General features: G+C 43.6%; 2 protein-coding genes across 3 annotated transcripts in view; one reads left to right on the top strand and one right to left on the bottom strand.

The window, feature by feature from the left end:
- The window catches only part of SPATS2L (spermatogenesis associated serine rich 2 like), a 37,848-nt gene extending 29,755 nt beyond the window's left edge, over positions 1–8,093 (top strand). The window contains exons 9-12 of the mRNA XM_028751483.2: positions 525–634; positions 2,711–2,813; positions 3,827–4,053; positions 7,080–8,093. Of these exons, the coding sequence (XP_028607316.2) occupies positions 525–634; positions 2,711–2,813; positions 3,827–4,053; positions 7,080–7,478 (839 nt within the window). The 3' untranslated portion in view covers positions 7,479–8,093. The remainder of the gene's footprint in view (positions 1–524; positions 635–2,710; positions 2,814–3,826; positions 4,054–7,079) is intronic.
- Positions 8,094–9,417: 1,324 nt separating this feature from the next.
- On the bottom strand, positions 9,418–23,166 carry KCTD18 (potassium channel tetramerization domain containing 18). 2 transcript variants are annotated; one of them, XM_028751451.2, is made up of 7 exons: positions 23,063–23,166; positions 19,743–19,944; positions 17,142–17,353; positions 16,382–16,575; positions 14,983–15,077; positions 13,486–13,588; positions 9,418–9,585 (listed from the first exon to the last, which is right to left on the bottom strand). In XM_028751451.2, exons 2-7 carry the CDS (start codon positions 19,897–19,899, stop codon positions 9,567–9,569), a joined length of 780 nt encoding a protein of 259 aa, XP_028607284.2. In that variant the 5' UTR covers positions 19,900–19,944; positions 23,063–23,166; the 3' UTR covers positions 9,418–9,566. The 2 variants fall into 2 exon arrangements, with proteins under 2 accessions (XP_028607284.2, XP_028607245.2); XM_028751412.2 differs by lacking the exon at positions 9,418–9,585 and adding an exon at positions 11,931–12,725.
- Positions 23,167–23,191: the final 25 nt, after the last annotated feature.

Below are 23,191 nucleotides of genomic sequence, written 5' to 3'. Positions count from 1 at the left end.
TTTAAGGTGCTGGTTTTAACCTTTAAAGCCCTATAAGGCCTAGGACCCTCATACCTACGGGCCCGCCTCTCCTGGTATGTCCCACAGAGAAACTTACGGTCTTCAAACAAAAACATCCTGAAGGTCCCAGGCCACAGAGAGGTTAGGCTGGCCTCAACTAGAGCCAGGGCTTTTTCGGCTCTGGCTCCGATCTGGTGGAACGCTCTGCCACAAGAGACTAGGGCCCTGCGGGACTTGACATCTTTCCGCAGGGCCTGCAAGACAGAGCTGTTCCACCAAGCCTTTGGCCAGGGCACAGCCTGACTCCCTCCTTTGGCAATCTTCACAGAACTCTACCCCAATGGTTGCCATCAATTTGATTTGAATTAATTTTATAATGAAATGATTTTAGAATGTTGTACTATTTTATTGTTGTTAGCCTCCCTGAGCCTGGCTTCGGCTGGGGAGGGCGGGATATAAATAAAATTTATTATTATTATTATTATTATTATTATTATTATTATTACCACCTTCTTGTTTGGCAGTGGAAATCTTAACCGCTCGTCAGAAAAAAGCTGAAGAATTGAAGAGGTTAACAGATTTGGCTAGCCAAATGGCAGAGACTCAGTTGGCTGAACTGAGGGCTGAAATTAAGGTTAGTCTGTGTGGCCATTTCTTCTGAGGTTGTCCGTGCCTCCTTTCCTGTAGCGTACGAACCAGACACACAATAATTCATTCCTCAAATACAGGGTTGGTGTTTTTTTTTTTAAACAAAGTGCAGATCTGACTTGCTAGGTAGGTCATAGAATCGTAGACTTCCCAAGAGTCAAATCCAACCCCCTGCAATGCAGGGAACTCAGCTAAAGCATCCATGAATTTCACTTAATGTCATGAAATTAAAAGGTTGGTCTCTATTGAACCCAGCGACAGTAAAAGCAAGATTTAAACTCTTCCTTCTGGTCTTTTGCCCTTAGAGAAATATTCCCTGAACCATGCATGTACTGCAGTAACTCTGCTGCAGTTCTTAACATTTTGTTTTATTCCCTACCTCGATTATGCCTCTGTCCCCAATTATGTATCTGTCCCCAATTACGCATTTTGCTGCTGTTTAGGTAAAGGTAAAGGGACCCCTGACCATTAGGTCCAGTCGTGACCGACTCTGGGGTTGTGGCGCTCACCTCGCTTTATTGGCCGAGGGAGCCGGCGTACAGCTTCTGGGTCATGTGGCCAGCATGACTAAGCCGCTTCTGGCAAACCAGAGCAGTGCATGGAAACGCCGTTTACCTTCCCGTCAGAGCAATACCTATTTATCTACTTGCACTTTGACATGCTTTCGAACTGCTAGGTCGGCAGGGGCAGGGACCGAGCAACGGGAGCTCACCCCGTTGAGGGGATTCGAACCGCTGGCCTTCTGATCGGCAAGTCCTAGGCTCTGTGGTTTAACCCACAGCGCCACCCGCGTCCCTATGCTGCTGTTTACAGATTACCTATTGGAATTAGCATTGTTATTATGCTGGCTATTGAAATGTATGTGGATGTGGATATGGATATAGATATAGATATAGAGAGATGCACACATTTTGATGTCTGTATGAGCATGGAGTGCTAATCAAAGCAAGGCATGTGGGGTGGGATTGCAGGACCATCACAGACATTGGACATTGCTTGTGAATACATTAGTGTTGAGCAACAACAAAAAACGCCATTCATAGTTTCCCTCCCAGTGTTGCAAAAGTTTTGGATTTTTTTTAAGGCTTGTGCTCAGCCTCCTCTGCGCTAGAGCACAGGATCATCCTTCAATCAGTGCCGGATTTACGTATAAGCTAAACAAGCTATAGCTTAGGGCCCCACTCTCTTGGAGGCCCCCAGAGTATTTAAAGGAAACAAAACCTGAATGTACATTTCCAAAATATAAGATAAAAAACAAATAAAATAAAACCTACATGCAGCAACAGTGTTTTGTGCTGTGTATGCTCCTATGATGTAAGTAATGGGCCGCACCTGCTCACCTGCTCCCTAAAATATCACATATAAAGGGCCCTATTACCTTCAGTAGCTTAAAGGAAAAGGGACCCCTGAACATTAGGTCCAATCATGGCCGACTCTGGGGTTGCGGCGCTCATCTCGCTTTATTGGCCGAGGGAGCCGGCATACAGCTTCCGGGTCATGTGGGCAGCATGAATAAGCCGCTTCTGGCGAAATCAGAGCAGCACACGGAAACGCCGTTTACCTTCCCGCCGGAGCGGTAACTATTTATCTACTTGCACTTTGACGTTCTTTTGAACTGCTAGGTGGGCAGGAGCAGGGACCGAACAACAGGAGCTCACCCCGTCACGGGGATTCGAACCGCCTACCTTCTGATCGGCAAGTCCTAGGCTCTGCGGTTTAACCCACAGCGCCACCCGCGTCCCCCTTCAGTAGCTTAGGGCCTCATCAAACCTAAATCTGGCCCTGCCTTCAATCCACTTTTTTTCTTTTAACAACTGACAAGCATTTCCCAGATCATGAGATGGAAGGGTGTTGTTCTTTTTGTGGTGCATCGATAGGTGTGGGGACATTTCACAAAGCCTAAAATGTCCCCCAACGCTTTAAGACTGGAGTGTTCTCCTCTCCAAAAGGCTCGAGATTCAGCAGATGAGGCTCTAAAATTATTTTGTATTGGGCAGGCTTCTTTTGCATCTCCTTTATTACCTGGTTTATAACTTAAGTCATCCCCCCCCCTACCTTGCAGCACTTTGTAAGCGAGCGTAAATATGATGAAGAATTGGGAAGATCTGCCCGCTTTTCCTGTGACATAGAACAGCTGAAGACCGAGATTCTGCAGTGCGGAGAACGTAAGTCATGGTGCTTCTGACGAAGCCTTGCATAAATTCTTGATTCCCTTGGATTTGATATCCCGCTTTATCACTACCCGAAGGAGTCTCAAAGCGGCTAACATTCTCCTTTCCCTTCCTCCCCCACAACAAACACTCTGTGAGGTGAGTGGGGCTGAGAGACTTCAGAGAAGTGTGACTGGCCCAAGGTCACCCAGCAGCTGCATGTGGAGGAGCGGGGAAGCGAACCCGGTTCCCCAGATTACGAGTCCACCGCTCTTAACCACTACACCACACTGGCTCACTTGTACATCTTGTACCTTTCTGACTGCATGTCTTCTTGGGAAGCTAGGTGGGCAAAGCGTGTGTGCACTATAGTCTCTTCCGCATTCAACTACCCCACCTTTGAGCAAAATAGGCTTTCACAAGCTTCTGCCTTGATGGTTGGTCACTTGGCAAGGTAGAAGATGACCAGATGACCTGCTTCTAAAACGGATTGGATAATTTGAAAATATGATTGAAGGAATCCAGCTGTTCTTTTACTCTGTGCAGTGTACCTATTACAGAGGCTGGTAAACTCCATGCCTGAATAACCCAAAAGAATATGAACTTGTATTTAAGTCCAAATGAAACTGAACAGAGAAATATATGGTAAAAATTAAGTCCGAGGGCCAGCAGATGTCACTCACTACTGTTTTCCTGAAATAAATTCTCTAAATTGATTGAGATCTGACTTATTTGGCTTATATTTAAGAAACAAAACATTTAAAAGTGGGCCATGATAATATCTTCGCTGAAGTATCCAATTGGAATTGATAAAGCACAGTTAATACGGTTTTAAGTGTTGTATTTAAACATATCCAAAACTTTACTCGAAGATTATTTTTATTATCTTGGATGACTGTTGGTTGCCAAATCACAGCACACTGCAACAAAAAATGGACTCCTTTCTGCCCTCAGTTAAACTGTTGCCATTTTGGAACCAAAAGCTCTCTTTTGTGATTGCGAGTGTTGGGCATTTTTCTTCCTTGTAGTTTCTCACCCAAAGAACAATTATTCCTCAAGAACACCATCCGGCCCACTGCTGCAGTCGACATCTTTGCGCACAGCAACCAGCATACCAAACACATACATCCAAAAGTCTTCAAATCGAATTCGTGCCAAGACTCCTGATGGCAAAGCAGCAACACCTAAAGTCTCCAGCCAAGTTAGCACAAACACCACAGAATCCTCTCCTCAGACCATTTCAACAAACAAACAGGTAAGGTACAGAAAATAATAGTGGCTTTCAATCCCTACCAGTATCTTGTATCTTGTTTTTGTTTTAAGAAAAGACCAAAACGTTTCTCAAAGTTTGTAATTTATTATCCACTCCCCTTAACTTCCCTGGAATCAGAAATGCAGTAATATCAAGCTATCTCCTACTTTCACATTATCAATCCTGCACTGGGTAGAAACAGGTATCGGTAAAACCTATTTGGTGTTTCGCAACTTTCTGACTAGTTGCAGGACCTTAGCCAGACCTAGCAGAGTACACGCAGAATCCACAGAAGCAATTGGCAACTTGGCTGCAGACAGAATAGACGAAGCAGGAATCAGGAACTTGTAGTTAGGTGTTTATTATATACAGTGGACTATTTACAGGGACAGAACACTGATCTTATGCTAGCTCTCTCTGACACGACTCACAACTCCTACACTGACACAGAACTCTGAACTCATGAACTCCAAACTCTGAACTACCAGTTAGTAAAGGTAAAGGGACCCCTGACCATTAGGTCCAGTTGTGACTGACTCTGGGGTTGCGGCGCTCATCTCGCTTTATGGGCCGAGGGAGCCGGCGTACAGCTTCCGGGTCATGTGGCCAGCATGACTAAGCCGCTTCTGGTGAACCAGAGCAGTGCACAGAAACACTGTTTACCTTCCCGCTTGAGCGGTACCTATTTATCTACTGGCACTTTGACGTGCTTTCGAACTGCTAGGTTGGCAGGAGCAGGGATCGAACAACGGGAACTCACCCCGTCGCGGGGATTTGAATCGCCAACCTTCTGATCAGCAAGACCTAGGCTCTGTGGTTTAACCCACAGCACCACCCACGTCCCTTCCATTAATTATCACTCCTTTGAGAGAGCTTGACCAATCAGGAAGCGGTCTCTATGTCTCTGTTATCACCAGGCAGACTTACTCCTTCAGATTGCCTTCTGGCTGTCCGCCAAATCTTAATTGACTCTGTGTGAGTAGCTGCACATACACAGTTTCTCAACAACAGGAACGTGGGTGGTGCTGTGGTCTAAACCACTGAGTCTCTTGGGCTTGCTGATCAGAAGGTCAGCGGTTCGAATCCCTGCGTTTCCTTGCCCTCTGGTTTCCGTCATGGTGTTTCGTTGTGCCAGAAGCAGTTTAGTCATGCTGGCCACATGACCAGGAAGCTGTCTGTGGACAAATGCTGGCTCCCTTGGCCTGAAAGTGAGATGAGCACTGCAACCCCATTGTCGCCTTTGACTGGACTTAACCATCCAGGGGTCCTTTACCTTTTTTATTTTTACCTTACCTAGAAACACTTTCCTTCTGTTCCTGCAGCACAACACCCACTAGAATTAATTTGATTTGGTTTTGCAAATTGTTGTTGTTTAGTTGTGTCCGACTCTTCATGACCCCATGGACCAGAGCACGCCAGGCACTTTTGTCTTCCACTGCCTCCTGCAGTTTGGTCAAACTCATGCTGGTAGCTTCAAGAACACTGTCCAACCATCTCGTCCTCTGTCGTCCCCTTCTCCTTGTGCCCTCCATCTTTCCCAACATCAGGCTCTTTTCCAGGGAGTCTTGTCTTCTCATGAGGTGGCCAAAGTCTTTGAGCCTCAGCTTCAGGATCTGTCCTTCCAGTGAGCACTCAGGGCTGATTTCCTTAAGAATGGATCGGTTTGATCTTCTTGCAGTCCATGGGACTCTCAAGAATCTCCTCCAGACCATAATTGAAAAGCATCAATTCTTTGGCGATCAGCCTTCTTTATGGTCCAGCTCTCACTTCCATACATCACTACTGGGAAAACCATAGCTTTAACTATACGGATCTTTGTTGGCAAGGTGATGTCTCTGCTTTTTAAGATTGCAAATTGTACTCTTGATTATTTCAGAGAAAGGACCTTGTAATATTGTTGTCATTGCTGTTGTTGTTTCACGGTCAGAAGTACCTGGGAAGATATGGTTCATGGTGAATAGGAAAGCACCAACCAAACACTTTGGAGAAGGCATGGCAGCTCTTTATCCCATTCAACATAGTCCAGTAGTCAGCTCGACAAAGGGGTCCTCCAGAAAATTATAAGCACACTATGAGCACACAATGAAGAGGCTTTCACACTAATTCTCAGGCCTCCTTAGGAAATCCTTATTCCCCTCTTGCCACAATTCACCACGGGAATCTCAGGTATCCCTCCTTCTTGGTTCTGCCACTAACATTCCTGTCCTCTGTCTGGTCTGAGAAAGTGCTCCTGCAGTGTCTCCTTCATTGTTCTCCAATCTCCTCTTTGTTTGGATGCGGAGGCAGCGAGAAAGCGTCAGACACCCAAACACCACAGGGCTCTTCTTCCAACCTGCCCATGTTTAATTGCACACAGGCCACAGTGGCCAGCAATGGTCTTGATCCCAAACTTTATGTTTAATAAGTATGTGTGGAGGTGTAATAATATTATTAATAATAAGAATCTATTATTTATACCCCACCCATTTGGCTGGGTTGCCCCAGCCACTCTGGGTGGCTCCCAACAGTATATTAAAAACACGATAAAAGATCAGACATAAAAAAACTTCCCTAAACAGGGCTGCCTTCAGATGTCTTCTAAAAGTCAGATCGTTGTTTATTTCCTTGACATCTGATGGGAGGGCGTTCCACAGGGCTGGCGCCACTACTGAGAAGGCCCTCTGCCTGCTTCCCTGTAACCTCACTTCTCACAGGGAGGGAACCGCCAGAAGGCCCTTGGAGCTGGATCTCTGGGCTGAATGATGGAGGTGGAGAAGCTCCTTCAGGTATACAGGTATAATGAGAATGATTCTACTCGGCTTTCACCAAAAATGGCCACAGGAAAGATGCAACCACATCCATTGGCAGAGGCATTTTTAAAAAGCGCAACTGGTGTGGCCGTGCTGCAGGGGGTGCCACAACATTGCTGTAGAATGGAGCACGGGGGGGGACGGACCGCAGGCCATGTTTTAGCATTGCACAGGGTGTCGTTGAAGCTTGAAAGCCCAAAATCCACGATTGCCATAACCCTTCGTTTTCTTGCTTGACAGAATGCAGCTTCTAGCCACAGGCGGAGATTTCACACGCAGTATCATGGAATTCGGCTCAATGGACCGCTTAAGTCTCCAAGTGCCATTAACGAGTCAGATCAGAACAGCACGAAAGGCAGCCCTCGGCAGGAATACAGAAGACAGCACCATAATAGTTTCCGGTCAAAAAACAAAGGCACTTTTAAAACCCAAGAGCATTCTGCAGCAGCAAAAAGCATGGAAACTGTAACGTATCCAGAGAAAACAAGACGAAAGCATCCTGTGCCAGGCCCCACAGAGCCCAGGCCTTTATGCAGCAATATTACAAGGGTTTCTCAGTGCAACTTACGTCCTGCAAGAATAGAAACCTCCACAGAGGCCCCTGTCCTTTCAGTGCCAGCTGTGACACTGGTGGCATGAGGATTGGAAAGACAGACGACTAGCAAATGTAATGCATTTTCATATTTAAGTTTCTCACTAAAGGTGCTTTCTTTTTATTCCAAATACTGTACACACACAAAAAAGCTTGTGTAGAATACTACAATTGTGGTAAACCAAACTTACTGGGGTTTTTCTAAACCACATATCTCATTTCATACTATAAAGGCTTTGCTCAATATACTCGATATTGTTTTTTTCTCATAACAATGCAGCTTTTAGCTAGCCAGTGCCTAGTAAAACAATGAAATTCTTGTTAAAAATAAATGGCAGGAGGATGTCAATATAGATAATGTGTTTGTTACTGTCCAAAAGGTTGGCATTAGGGTAATCCTGGCATTCCTATTGTTGGTCTGCAATCAAGATACTTGTGTTCATATAAAATTGCTCTTAACTATTTCCATTTTATATGGACCGCAAATTGTTTGTGCAGAACGACCCTCATGGTTCAGTTTGATGTAACTGAGTTTTTATAGCCTGAATGATTGTCAAGATGAGTCCCAAATACTAGCTAACAAACGGCATATTAATATTTTTCTGTGCTGTGCCACTTGTACAAGATTGGGTAAGATATAAATTTTGAACTGAAAAAGTTAAGTTTTCCAGCTTCTTAAATCCTTTTCAATTATCTTTGCAGACTAAATATCAGACATGTTTCAATCTGAGATTCTTTTATTTTCTTGTTCATCGCTGTAAACATCCCTTCCTTATTTAAGCACTATTGGCCACAAACCTGTACGGAGTTGTATGCACTTGATTTATTTGGGTTTCATCCTATACAATTGATTGTTGAATTATGGCCTGTGTGTCTTGCAAATCAGACAGGATACCATGTATATCATACCTGAGCACATGCAAAATCCCAGGCTTATATTTTAAAGCAAGCTCACAGCTTTAAATAGCCCAAGACTGTACTTCGGAAAAAATATTCCCCCTTTTTATTAAAAAACAAACAATTTTACAAAATGCAGTGTTTTATTTTGCAGCAACCAAACCATCTGGATCCTGTTGTTACCTTATTACCTTTTCCCCAAATCAGCCATTCCTAATGATGAAAAGGAAGATGTCGGGCTCACTGTTCTATGACAGCGGTCCACAAATGTTGGCCTGCATTAGTAACCAGCTAGTATTTGTAGAGGTACGCGGGTGGCGCTGTGGGTTAAACCACAGAGCCTAGGACTTGCCAATCAGAAGGTTGGCGGTTCGAATCCCCGCGACGGGGTGAGCTCCCGTTGCTCAGTCCCTGCTCCTGCCAACCTAGCAGTTCGAAAGCACGTCAAAGTGGAAGTAGATAAATAGGTACCGCTCCGGTGGGAAGGTAAACGGTGTTTCCGTGCACTGCTCTGGTTCACAAGAAGCGGCTTAGTCATGCTGGTCACATGACCTGGAAGCTGTACACCGGCTCCCTTGGCCAATAAAGCGAGATGAGTGCCGCAACCCCAGAGTCAGTTGCGACTGGACCTAATGGTCAGGGGTCCCTTTACCTAGTATTTGTAGCTTTCCATGCTTTCTTCCCAAGTTGTCCTGCTTTTTACCTTTTAAAATCCTAACACAAAGTGAAAGATTCCTCTTCTTCCCTAAATCCTGTTCATTCAGCTGATAATATATTTTTAGGGGGGTGGAGCAGGGAGAGGAGGTACTGTCACTAGAAAAGGTGTTGCACTATTCCGCACCCACCTTTGGAATATGAGCCTCTGAAATGAAGGCAATTTCCGCTTTCCATTTTTTAAGCTTCTACATCTGCCTCCATTCGTTGGAGTAACATACTCACCCAAGCTTTATCACTGAAAAAATAACTCAGCAACAACTTGCCATAGAGACAGCAAGTGGTAATGGAAGGAGACAGGGGTGGAACACCGTAGTCATGAAGTTAATAATGAGCAGTCACCAATTTGAGGAAATTCAACATGCTGGCAGTGTTCTTCATCCCTCAGTCGGCTATGGCTGTAGTGGATCCAAGCTTGCTGAGAAATGCTCTGCCATCATTGGTCCATGCGTCAGAGACTGGAAGTACCATGGAAGTACTGAGCGCATGCCATTTGACATACTCCTGAAATGTCTTGTCATCGATCAACTGCTTCTATTGGATCTGGAAATAAAATCTGAGCGTTATTCTTTTTCTGCCTTGCATGACAGCGAATGTCTTCCTTGGTTGGGAAGCAAATGGCCTTGCTTAGGAAGAGGAGATCTACTGACCCTTCCAAGTTCCAAATGATAGTCAGGGGGTAAGTCCAAAATGGCAAGCAGTAAAGATTCAATAAAGACACCCCCACATTCCCTCCCTTTGGAGAATCCGACAAATTCTTAACATTATGTTTTCACTTAATTTATGACAGCTTTTCATCTCCCCAGATTCATTGTTAAAAAAGTCATGCTATGGATTCTAAAACAATCATGTGCTTGTCATATGAAATTATCATTCATTTTCACATTCCACACTACAGCTATTTTAATGAAAGCCATATGAACGGCATCTCCTAAGGACAGTTAACAGGCTGACTAACCCATGCTCTGTCACATGCAAATGATTTTGTCATACTGAATTTTACATCTGGACTCCTTGTATTGCCATCCTCTCAAGTGGGGGGGCAGGATTACTCCACCGTATTTCTCATATAAGAGACTAGAAAGAGAAATCAACTTTGACTGGGTGTCCTGTGTTCTTTTCCCTTACCTATCCAGCTCTACTGCCACCTCTAGGTATAAACGGTATTTTTTAAAATGTCATTTTAGGCTCAGAATGCACTTTTGTAATAAATAATCATTAACTAAAGTCATATTATAGATTATGTGAAATGTAGCAGTACTTATAAAAGTATTATAGCGGAAAGAGCACAGCCCACCCAATATATTAGCAGGCCTAAAAGTTCTTTTGGGAGGAAAGGCAATAAATTTAATAAATAAAACAAAGGACAAAGCTTTGTTCTACAACTCTTGATTTCTTTTAGTTAATGATCTCTTTTAGTTAACATAAATTTATCACTTTTGTAGAAGTTTTTTTTTTACCAAGCTTTGCAGAAACATGTTTCTTGTGATGTCATTGACAAAAGTATTATCATTAATAAGATCCACCTAAAACGGATTTTCATGTTACAAATGAGGTCAGAGCACTCAATTCAAATCAAACACTAAGCACTAGAAAACTGATGAGCTACTCTCAATCAAGTTAATGGCTCAATAAAAATTGAATCACATTCATCACATTGCCAGGGTTCATCATTTTCCAATTTGTGAAAGCTGATTTCTCCTGCTACTGTAGACAAGAGTTTTCTTAACACAGATTTTTTAAAATTAAAATGAAAAATCCAGCAGGCATATCTCATCTGACTGAATGCACTGATTTCAAACCAGAATGCATGGCTCAAAACTTCAAGTTGATTTTAATAATGTAGCAGCTCCTGATTTGTCAATAATCTTTACATGCTGAACTTGCAAGGAATGGCTACATTATTATCCCCGTATCGCAGGTGGAGTACTAAGGATGAGAGAAGAGTGGGAATTCAAACCAGACACCATGGTTCATAGCTCTGAGCTCCTAATCTACACCAAAACATTGGTCATAACATAGTATTACAAATATAAGCTACACCAAGGCCTGGGCTGACGCATTCCTCCTTCCTCTTCTGACACATGCCTAAATACAGTAGTACCTCTGGTTGCGAACTGGATCCGTTCCGGAGTCCCATTTGCAACATGAGCAGAACGCAACCCGTGTCTGCGCATGACGTTCATTTTGCGCGTCTGCGCATGCGCGAGTGGTGAAACCCAGAAGTAACCCTTTCCGGTACTTCCGTGTCGCCGCAGGATGCAACCTGAAAAAGCGTACCATGGAGCAAACAAAACTCGAGGTATGACTGTACTCTGAAAATCTCACTTCTGTTTTATATTAACTACAACTAGTCATGCTCTTCAAGCACAGGCACACTAGTTCATTGTAACTATGGACCCAATTTCAAATCCTAGTTGATGGAACTGGCATGTTTCAACCAAGTCTAGCTAACATTAGCTACAGTTTTTAGAGTTCAAAAGACACATACAAGCAGAGGGTTTCCAGTCTCCTCTTAGTTGTGCCAGAGAAGGGGGGACAGTATGCAAGCCCAAGGCTTGTTCTCAAAATGTAGCCTAATTTTCAAGGTCTACTGAAAGATCCCGTGGTGCAGATTATAAGGTACCAGTATGCCATATAGCCCAAACAGCTACAAAGATGTGCTTGAAAAAATGTGGACAATGCCTGCTGAGAAACTAGAATTGTGGAGTACAGAGTTTTCACTGACCTCCATAAGCCCTTGATGCTGTTCAGGAGGAGCAGAAGTAGAATAAGTTACACAAAATGGAAAGAGATGCAGAATAAGTCACACAAAAAGTATATGGAGTGGGAAAATTGGGGGTTTAGGAAAAAAGGGATGAAGTGTACACAAAGCCTGGCACAATCTCTATTCTAGAATGACTGAGCAGCTCAAATTTTATTTATATAATGTAATGAGTGAACGACAAAAAGCACGTAATATTTCTGAACAAACATCCATAGGCCTCTTTCGCCACGCAAAGAGAAAAATCATTATAAATCTGATTATAAATGTGAATGTTCCCCCCTCCCAAATGTGTCACATTTATTAGGACTCCCAAAAGATCAGAATTTTGTCTCTAGCAGATCATGACGGATAACACCATATATATAAAATTCATGCCACATCGTTCAGTTGGTCTTCCTGTAAATGATTCTTAGCGGTAACGTTTTCCTCGGAGTGTCCAAATTCCTCCTGGCCTAAGTTTTGCGAAGCAGGAGTGGAGCCAACTGCAACAGATGGAACTTGGTGCTCAGCTACCGTACTCAGCACCTGGGAAGTGTGTTGAGTTAACCGGTCGTTACAGAGCGGAGTCCGCTTGAGTTTGACCGCACGACTGGTTGCAGGCTTCTTCGAGAACGGGGCCTTTAGCGTCCTGTGACAGTCTGCCCCATTTTCAGTGCTCCTAACGGATTCTTGAGAATTTTTAGTCAATTGTGTGGGTTTCGGTACGTCTTTGCACAGTAACGAACTGTCTCTGCTAGGTCGCTTGAGAGTCTTCTGGGAACGGGAAGATGTAGGGCATCCTGCTACCTTTACAAAAGCAGAATTCTTAATTGTGATGCGAGTACTTGTGGACGGACCAGAAAACTGAATTGGCTTTCGGCCTGTTCTACTGCTCAAGTGACTGTCTTCTTCTTCTTCAGAAAGATCTATTAATTGTCTGTAAACACGGAGAATAAAATTACTGACTCAATTGCTTTGGGAAATTATGAACAGATCATAACTCAGACGCAACTAAGGGTGCTTCCTACATTCACCTCTGGATACAATATTTCTTATTCCAGGATCTGATTAACACTGCAGTAGGTGTATGCATTCAAATTTATTTTTTATATTGGACTTACCCAGAGCAGGCTACAGCAAGAAAAAATTTACAAGTATAAAACAAGTATACAAATACATGTATATTCAGCCAAAAATAACCAGGCCAACATACTGGAATGAACCAGTTGGATTCAACACAAATAAAAGGGAAATCATATTCTTTTATTATCTAATATGGATTGCAGGATATTTCTAAGTACTGAGTCTTATGCTCCTGATTAAATTTTTATGAAATGGGCTAATGGCTGGCTTTGTAATATATAGCGAGAGGCCCACCACACAGATATCTGTGGAATGCGTAACTTATAATTATATATTTTCCTGTTTTAGGGTATGCGTTTGCAGAGACAGTCCTTAAAATGTGTACAATTATAGTTTTGTTACTTTAGTTATGTAATTAGCATTATGCCAGCTTTTGTAATATACTTACTATTAACAAACTTGATATGAAACCTTCCTGCATCATCTTTTGATTTTACACCCTTATAACTAGGGGATGCACAAATATTAACATGGAGATAACGCTATTTTTGAAATAGTCCCTGTTCCATATGAAGCATTCTTTGAGAAAACTAAGCATGATTAGTAAGACATACCGTCTATGAATTGGAGGCATGCTTTGGAGACTTCCTTTCAAAGGGCGTTCCTCAAGAGTCCAACATTCTATCAGTTCCTGCGGGACTCGCCAATAACTGACACCTGTAGTTTCAAATGCAATTTTAATACAATATTCAAGATGTTTCTGTCAAATGTATAAGCCCAATGATACGCAATCAGGGATCATTGGCAACTCTTTCAGACACCATATATCTCCCGAGTGCTCAACTATAATGCTCAACTATAACACAATGTACTCCCACCCTGAATCGTTTTATTCCAAATTAAAGAGCTAAATGTTTTATTTACAGTCTTTTTTCCTTCTCTCAAAAAACTGTCTGATACAGTGGTGTCATGTTGGTTCCGGAAAAGAGAGGGGAGGGAGAGTGCGATACTCAGTGGACTAAATCCTGCTTTTAAGAATGTGCAAGCGTTCAGAACTCACAGGTCTCTTCTTCAGACAGAGCGAACTCTCAAATTTAAACTAACATACATCATCTACAGGAGGCTGAAAGCTCTCCCAAAATATCTGGTACTTCCGTGTATTTCACATTTGCCTTCGGCATTATTAATCCAAGTAGAGGACAAGTATTTGAAGCCAAATGACATTAATGTCCAAGAAACATGAATTTATCTAGGCTAAGAGTCAGATGTCTACGAATTTTCTCCTAGGTTAATAAAAAAACAAACAACCACCAGAAGAGATCTTCCACTGATATTCCACAAGCATGTCTGCAAACTTAAATCTTAAAACTTAAAGCAGTGCACAACTGCAATGCAAAATAAATTGGCTGTTTTGAGAGCTCAATAGGACCAGTGTATGAAAGCACATTGTCTTTGTCCATGGAGTTTTCTTGGCAGGGATACTGGAGTGGCTTGCCGGTTCCTGCTCCAGTTGATGCAAACAATTGATGCTTTTGAATTATGGTACTGGAGGAGACTCTTGAGAGTCCCATGGACTGCAAGATCAAATGCATCCATTCTTAAGGAAATTAGCCCTGAGTGCTCACTGGAAGGACAGATCCTGAAGCTGAGGCTCCAATACTTTGGCCACCTCAGGAGAAGAGAAGACTCCCTGGAAAAGACCCTGATGTTGGGAAAGATGGAGGGCACAAGGAGAAGGGGACGACAGAGGACGAGATGGTTGGACAGTGTTCTCGAAGCTACAAACATGAGTCTGACCAAACTGTGGGAGGCAGTTGAAGACAGGAGTGCCTGGCGTGCTCTGGTTCATGGGGGCACGAAGAGTCGGACACGACTAAACAAACATGAAAGCACAGACTTTTAAATAGATAAATACATCCATAACCTAGCATTCTGCCAATCGCAAGGTTTCCCCACCAAACACAGCTAATTCAATTATTCCCTTTCCTTATTAAAGGATAGTTGGAAATACAGCCTGCCTGCCCTTCACAAATCGACACTAATTCAGGACAAACAGCTGCAGGGCACACATTTATTCTTTACGGAAAATACTATAATAAAAAATGAGATACCTCTCCCTTCCCAAGCCTCAAATGCATCCATCATCTTTTCCAATTCAGACCCTGAATAATAGCTCCAGATATATTGGACATTGTTTCCGGCTTCCCTGGAGAAAAAAATGTAGAAAAAGAGGGGAAATTATGCTGCTTTACAAGCCGAATAATAATAATAAAATTGCTAAAAGTCTAAAATCATAGTATGTTTAAAACCGATGGCATAAAAACGCAGTTTTCCCAATTTTGTAATATACCTTCATTGTCAAAAACCACAATTCTTTTGAGTTTCATACTCACGACTGTAAATGGTTTCCATTTCTGTGGCGACTGCCCATTTGTGGAATGCTTTCCACAGAGAGGCTTGCCTGGCAACTTCATTACATATCTTGAGGTGCCAAGTGAAACCTTTGGCTGATAAACATTCAATGGCCTTTTAAATGGGCTTTTGAGAGAGGGAGTTTATTGATTTGTTTTTGTTTTATTATGTGTTCCCATGTTGCATTTTTATGTTATTAACTGCCCTGGGATCTTCTGATGAATGGCAGTATGCAAATTTATTAAATACTAATAACAACTTTTCCCCACAAATGGGAACGTTCACAGCAATTCTTGAATCACTCAGCCAATGGCACTAAGGTTAGTCTTAATGGGTCCATCAAGCTTCAGTGTTGCCATTTGGACAACGTCTCGCAGCAACTGGCTTTAAACAAGACTCTGGATCAAATGGTTTGCAGATTGTAAGCTTCTCCTTTTCATGCTTTCTTTGCACCAAGGTTAAAGCAACACTCTCACCTAACTGTCTAGGGGGAAAATACACAAAATAAACAACAGGTACCGCTGACGTCTTCTGATACTCAAAAACAACTCTTTTGAGTATTGTCTTATGAATATTCTAGCAAGTCTAGTGTTTTCCCACATTCAGGTTGACTATTATTTGTTTATATCTGGAGGAGAAGCATTTAGATGTTCCAGCCTTTGCTTTTGTTTATGATCAATTGGGGCCCAAAGTATTTAACAGTAATCCACCAATATTAATATAATGAAGGAAATTTGTGTAACTAAGCATCTCTTTAAACTCCATAGGCATGGAAGAGATGTGCATGTCTTTACACATCTGATACTGCCATCTCTAAAGTAGATACAGTCAAATCTCAGTTTCCAAACACCTCTGTTTTGGAACGTTTCCGGTTTTTGAACATTTTTCGGAAGCCGAACTTTAGACGTGGCTTCCGCTTGAGTGCAGGAAGCACCTGCAGCCAATTGGATGCCGTGCCTCAGTTCTTGAACATTTCGGAAGCCAAATGGGCTTCCGGAACAGATTACGTTTTGACAACAGAGGTTTGACTGTACAAGATTCTCAGCAGAATTTTACAAGCACGCTTTGATGTAATCACATGACTATAAAGCTTCTTACCTCTTGTAAATATTTTTGCTGTGTATTCTTCCTCCCAGCTCCTTTTCAATTGCAGCTTTTCCATCGGCTCTTGTGGCATACACACCCATTATTCTACTCTCACAACTTGCACCAGAAGTGTTGAGGTAGTGTAAGACCCACACTGTAGGCTTAGTGCATATTAAGCCGTAAGACTCACAAAAATCTAGAAGTGCCTGGGGAGGAAATATACAAATACATACAAACAATTTTATTATTTTCTGTGTGTTTGTGGGACTTTAAAAGAGCACAAAAATGTGCTCAGACTAAACCTGTACATGTTTACTTATAAATCCTACAAAATTCAATTGTACTAACTTGCAAGTGTGCAAAGAACTGCAGCCTTACTGCTTTTACTCTGAATAATAGACAATGGAGAGATTTTCTTTTAGGACAGTGGGCTGTTGCCCCATTAGAGCCCATTGGCCTCACAAATGTCTCCTGCCCCCTATCTCCCACCCATATAAGCCACTTGCTTTGCATCTGCCTGGTCCATTCATCCACCCATCCATTCATAAATGAATGCAAGGCTTGTAGTTATCAATGTGCCTCAGGGCACCCTTATGTCACTTTGGTTTCACTGTGTTTGGGGTGTTTTTATTTTTTAATTTCTGAGTCAACTTTACCTTGCCCAGGGCACTCCTGGGTATCCCAGGATCAGATCAAAGCTACCCCTGTGCTTCAACTGCTAATGACGTTTTTAATTTAATTTTAATTTAAAGGCACAGGAAAATTCCCGTACCTTTTTGAGTTCTGTGTTTGATCTTAAAGAATAGGTCTCCATTTCATTGGCCAAATGGTCAGCAAGATTGTAAGGGTAAGGAATGCCAAAGTAATCCGCTTCTTCATGCAATGCAATTCGCGTCTGCTCATCTTCTGGTAGCTGAACCTCTCCATGAAGATAATCCAAGAGGTATTTAAAGAGGCTGCCATCTCGATCAATAAGGCAAGCTCCTGTAAAGGCAAATAAAAACATGTACAACATTTATAATGTGCCTATCTTCTTCACCCTCCTTTACTTCTTCACCCTCCTTTATTCTTCCAAGCAACCCTGAAAAGTAGGTTTGGCTGAGAAAGAGTAAATGGCCCAAGATCACCCAGTCATGATCATGGCTGAATGGGGATTTGAATCCATATTTTGAGAAGGGCATGGTTATCATAACTGCATCCAAGCTGTCAATTGATCAAACAAATACAGTCGTATCTTGGATCCCGAATGCCTTGCGAGTTGAACGTTTTGGCTCTCGAACGCCACAAACCCAGAAGTGGGTGTTCTGGTTTGCAAATGTTCTTTGGAACCCAAACGTCTGACGCAGCTTCCTATTGGCTGCAGAAGCTTCCTGCAGCCAATCGGAAGCCACGCCTTAGTTTCCAAACGTTTTGGAAGTTGAATGGACTTCTGTAACGGATTCCATTCGACTTCCGAGGTACCACTGTATATCTCAGTACGCTCTTCTTGGCGATGTTATATTTTAAGGAGACGTATCTTTTTTCACTCTCTCTTTCAGATTTGCTCAAATAAAATACTAGACACAAAGAACCTGTGTATGTATTAACCGACAGATAATATCAAAAGGCAAACATAATTAAAAAGGCTAATTCTTTCCTCAACCAGCTACATTAGTTTGTTGCTTGTGGCAAGCAATTCACAGCCCTGACTAAGCGCTAAACCTGAACACAGGCCCCAACTGCATAAGGCAAGTCCTCTCTCCTACTGGGGAATCATAACCTGAGGCAGCATAAACAAGTCGCTGGGGAGGCGGGGAGAGAAAAGAGATGCCCCGGAAATCTTTTATTTGGACAACCCCTTGATAGAGTCTCTCCTTATCTGGAGGATTTGCAATAGTTGGCGTCAGGCTGATCAGAGAAGATAGAAAGATTTTTGTTTTGTTCTGTTTCCCCCTGCTGAATGGGTCTTGGCTCACATCCTTGAGCAACCTAGTACTACTTCCAACGAAATTATGTGAATGGAAGGAAGGCTACACCCCAAGAGTAAACTGATGCAGATGGCAAAAACCCAGAGATGTTAGCTTGCAAGAAGCGTTCTCTTTGTGAACAGCAGTCCAGAGAAACCAGAAGTTGCCTTATATTGAGTCAGACCATTGATCGATCAAGCCCAGTAACATCTACACTGACTGGAAGACACTTTCCAGGGTTTCAGGTAGGAATTTTTCAGCCCTTTTCTCTATTATATTATTCTCCTCTATTGTTCAAAATTGTCCATCTTTCTACTTAATTTGGGACCAGTCAGACAAAATGGCTGACGTCACGCTGTAATTTTTGCCTGAGGGAAATCTGTCAAATTCTAAATATACTGAGAGCAAAACAAAATATGATTCAAACTACACCTGTTTGCTGCACAAATATCTCGTGCTACCTAAATGAACCAAATGATTGATGATGTTGCCAATCCTATATTCAAGCACAGAGATTTGGTGACATCTTTAGCTCTTTCCAGCTCTACATCGTATCCTATCCTAAACGGCCTCGGTCCTGTATACCTGAAGGAGCGTCTCCACCCCCATCATTCAGCCCGGACACTGAGATCCAGCGCCGAGGGCCTTCTGGCGGTTCCCTCATTGCGAGAAGTGAGGCTACAGGGAACCAGACAGAGGGCCTTCTCGGTAGTGGCGCCCGCCCTGTGGAACGCCCTCCCATTAGATGTCAAAGAGATAAATAATTACCTGATATTCAGAAGACATCTTAAGGCAGCCCTGTTCAGGGAAGTTTTTAATATGTAATGCTGTACTGTTTTTAACACTGATTGGGAGCCGCCCAGAGTGGCGGGGGAAACTCAGCCAGATGGGCGGGGTATAAATAATAAATTATTATTATTATTATTATTATTATTACTTGATGTTTTTCTTCTACCACTTTATTGGAAATCGCTAACCTTTAAAGTACAGTGGTACCTCGCAAGACGAATGCCTCGCAAGACGAAAAACGCGCAAGACGAAAGAGTTTTCCGTTTTTTGAGTCGTTCCGCAAGACAAATTTCCCTATGGGCTTGCTTCGCAAGACGTTTCGTCTTGCGAGTTCTTGCGAGTTTGTTTCCTTTTTCTTAAAGTCGCTAAGCCGTTAATAGCCGCTAAGCCGTTAATAGCCGTGTTTCGCAAGACGAAAAAACCGCAAGACGAAGAGACTTGCGGAACGAATTAATTTCGTCTTGCGAGGCACCACTGTATTAAATAAGTTGCTCATTATACTGGAAATAATAAAAATTACAATGTATTTGTATTGACCCATGTTTATTATCCCTTGGCCGAAGCTGGAAGAATATTAGAAAACTGAATTCATAATTACTTTACAATCAAGTTTTAGCTATTTATTACTTTTTTTTTACCTGTGTCATCCATTTTCAGAGGAAATCGTCCACTGAACATAGATGCTAGCATTGAGTCCTTAAAACGGCATAAAGATTTACGCCTAGCGGTGTACATACATCCGCCAACATTCAGCCGAATAATATCTGCGACCTTTTCGCTCTTGCTATCTTCCATCGCATTTGTAGCTAACGTTGCAGGCTGGGTGGTGTGTTTTCAAAGCTGTAAAAAGAGTAAGAATTGTACTCAGAACAGTGAATAACTTGGCTTCTCCATTAAGATCAATAATTTATGCTCCTGAAAAGGCAGATAAAAAGCATTTATAACATTTATAAGTTGCCTTTCCTCCAAGAAGTTGAAGGCAGCATATATTTGAACCCCAGCATAAGGACAGAGGTGGGTTTACTTTTTTTTAATTTCTTAGTCGCTTTATCTTGCCCAGAGCAATCCTGGGTCTTCCAGGATCAGTTTACACAACTACTCAAAAGGACTGGATGTAAATGACCCAGTTATCTGCAATGGAACATGAAAGGGCACTGCTAGGCTAATGCCTCTTCTCTACAAGAACATCTGCATTGTTTTGGCAAGTAAGCAGGACAGAACTGGATGGCATGTCATGTGAACCACCTGCCACCTGTTTACCCAGTCCAATAGTCAAGCCACTAGACCAGCCTTCACCAACTTAGTGCCCCTCCCTCAGATGCTTTGGACTACCACTCCCATGATAACTGACCACTCAAACAGTATGTTTGGATGTGTTACCAAGTCACCTATTGTCTGTCCACCACAGTGGGGCAGAGAAAGTGTGTGGATGTCTTGATACAGCTTATGTTTTCAAATTGGACCAAAGTCAGTCGGTGGCGAGTGCAGCAGTACCTATTTATCTACTTGCACTGGCGTGCTTTCGAACGGCTAGGTTGGCAGAAACAGGGACAGAGCAATGGGAGCTCACCACCAACGAGTGGATTCAAACCGCCAACCTTCTGATCGGCAAGCCCAAGAGGCTCAGTGGTTTAGACCACAGCGTCACCCGCATCCACACTGGTGTGGCAAGAGAGGATGGGAAGTGTGGCAGGACGTTTCAAGGACAAAGAAACATGTAAACATTTCAGGGTAGTCTAGTCTAGTATCAAAATAATCTTTTTTATTTGCAGAATATGGATATATTTCCAAAATGAGAGCAAGGGCATCAAGTGATACCGAGGACAATCCTAGTTGTGTTCACCAATGTATTTCTTATCAATAAAAAAAAAGTCGCTGTGGCACAAGGAAATTCTGAAAGTGTGGCCCAGAGGGGGGAAAAGTCTGAGAACCACTGGTCTAGGTGGAACTGAAGCACAGAACCAATATGCAGCCCAATCGTAGAAGCAAGACCCCACCACCACCACGGGGTTAAAAAACCACCAGCATCCGAAACAAGCATACAACTAACCAACATATATACTCACTGCAGCAGAGGTGGCTAACCTTGCAACCCTCCAGATGTTGCCGGGACCCCTATATGGGTGTAGCCAGTATTTTGAGGGGGGCAGGCTTTTCTTAGGTGGCGGAGAACCTCAAATAAGTATTTTAATTGATTTTTATTGACTTGGGAGGTAGCTATCTCCCCCTGCCTACGCCCATGGACCCCCAACTCCCACCAGCCCCAGGGATTATGGGGGTTGGGAACCCGGCAACACCTGGAGGTTTGCAGGCTCCTCAGCCCTGGAACAGAATTGCAAGGGAGCCCAGGGGTCATCTAGCCCAGGCATAGGCAAACTCGGCCCTCCAGATGTTTTTGGGACTACAACTCCCATCATCCCTGACCACTGGTCCGGTTAGCTTGGGGTGATGGGAGTTGTAGTCCCAAAACATCTGGAGGGCCGAGTTTGCCTATGCCTGACCTAGCCCAAACCCGTGCAATGAAGGCATCTCAAGACTCTCTTGAAATATCAACAACCTCAGATATGCAGATGACACAACCTTGATGGCAGAAAGTGAGGAGGAATTAAAGAACCTTTTATTGAGGGTGAAAGAGGAGAGCGCAAAATATGGTCTGAAGCTCAACATCAAAAAAACAAAGATCATTGCCACTGGTCCCATCACCTCCTGGCAAATAGAAGGGGAAGAAATGGAGGCAGTGAGAGATTTTACTTTCTTGGGCTCCATGATCACTGCAGATGGTGACAGCAGTCACGAAATTAAAAGACGCCTGCTTCTTGGGAGAAAAGCAATGACAAACCTAGACAACATCTTTAAAAAGCAGAGACATCACCTTGCCGACAAAGGTCCATATAGTTAAAGCTATGGTTTTCCAGTAGTAATATATGGAAGTGAGAGCTGGACCATAAAGAAGGCTGATCGCCGAAGAATTGATACTTTTGAATTACAGTGGTACCTCAGGTTAAGTACTTAATTCAATCCGGAGGTCCGTTCTTAACCTGAAACTGTTCTTAACCTAAAGCACCACTTTAGCTAATGGGGCCTCCCGCTGCTGCCGCCGCACGATTTCTGTTCTCATCCTGAAGCAGAGTTCTTAACCTGAGGTACTATTTCTGGGTTAGTGGAGTCTGTAACCTGAAGCATCTGTAACCCGAGGTACCACTGTAGTGGCACAATCTGGCTGATAATGCATAGAACCAGTGACAAAAGTGTCCTGGATTAACTAATCTAGAACAAAGGCTGCCCTGTTTTGATGTTCACCATGGCTACATCAGATTAGCTATGTAACCTGAGGTACCACTGTATGGTGCTGGAGGAGACTCTTGAGAGTCCCATGGACTGCAAGAAGATCAAACCTCTCCATTCTGAAGGAAATCAGCCCTGAGTGCTCACTGGAAGGACAGATCCAATACTTTGGCCACCTCATGAGAAGAGAAGACTCGCTGGAAAAGACCCTGATGTTGGGAAAGATGGAGGGCACAAGGAGAAGGAGACGACAGAGGACGAGATGGTTGGACAATGTTCTCGAAGCTACCAGCATGAATTTGACCAAACTGGGGGAGGCAGTGGAAGACAGGAGGGCCTGGCGTGCTCTGGTCCATGGGGTCACGAAGAGTCGGACACGACTAAACGGCTAAACAACAACACCAAGACTCTCTTAAGTCTGAGGAACACGCCTCCTCCGCTCCCTTTCCAAACGGCTTCGTGGCGCCGACACCGCCATGGTTCTTGAGCCGCCTGAGGCAAAGGGGTCGAAGCAAAGCAGCCAGGCCGGAGCAAAGGGGGGGGAGGGGCCCAAGCCTCGGGTGGCCTCCCCGCCCAACCCCCCCCCCGCCGTGGAAGAGCCGGGTGTGAGGGGGGATAGAGGCGCGAGTGGGGAGCCGAGAGGGAAGGAGGGACAACCGCGGCAGCTCGTTACCTTTCCCGGTTCGAAGCTCCGCCCACCTCTTCGTCACCGCTGTCGTCACGGCCCACCAGCCGCGCGCCGAGCCTCTCCCGCCACACCATTCGAGGGGGAGGAGGGAGACGCTGCGGCGCGTGCGCAGAG

Source organism: Podarcis muralis, chromosome 1 (genome assembly GCF_964188315.1).
Source record: "Podarcis muralis chromosome 1, rPodMur119.hap1.1, whole genome shotgun sequence".
NCBI classification, from domain to species: Eukaryota; Metazoa; Chordata; class Lepidosauria; order Squamata; family Lacertidae; genus Podarcis; species Podarcis muralis.
This window is presented reverse-complemented; position numbering and strand designations above follow the sequence as displayed.

Bases quoted from the DNA above. Each gene is read 5' to 3' on its own strand.
- KCTD18 (XM_028751412.2), bottom strand. From the start codon at position 19,899: ATGGAAGATAGCAAGAGCGAAAAGGTCGCAGATATTATTCGGCTGAAT. The intron at 17,354-19,742 runs GTAAAAAAAAAG...TTGCCTTTACAG, and splicing joins TCTGAAAATGGATGACACAG to GAGCTTGCCTTATTGATCGA. The intron at 15,078-16,381 runs GTAAGAAGCTTT...TTTTTTCTCCAG, and splicing joins AGCAAAAATATTTACAAGAG to GGAAGCCGGAAACAATGTCC.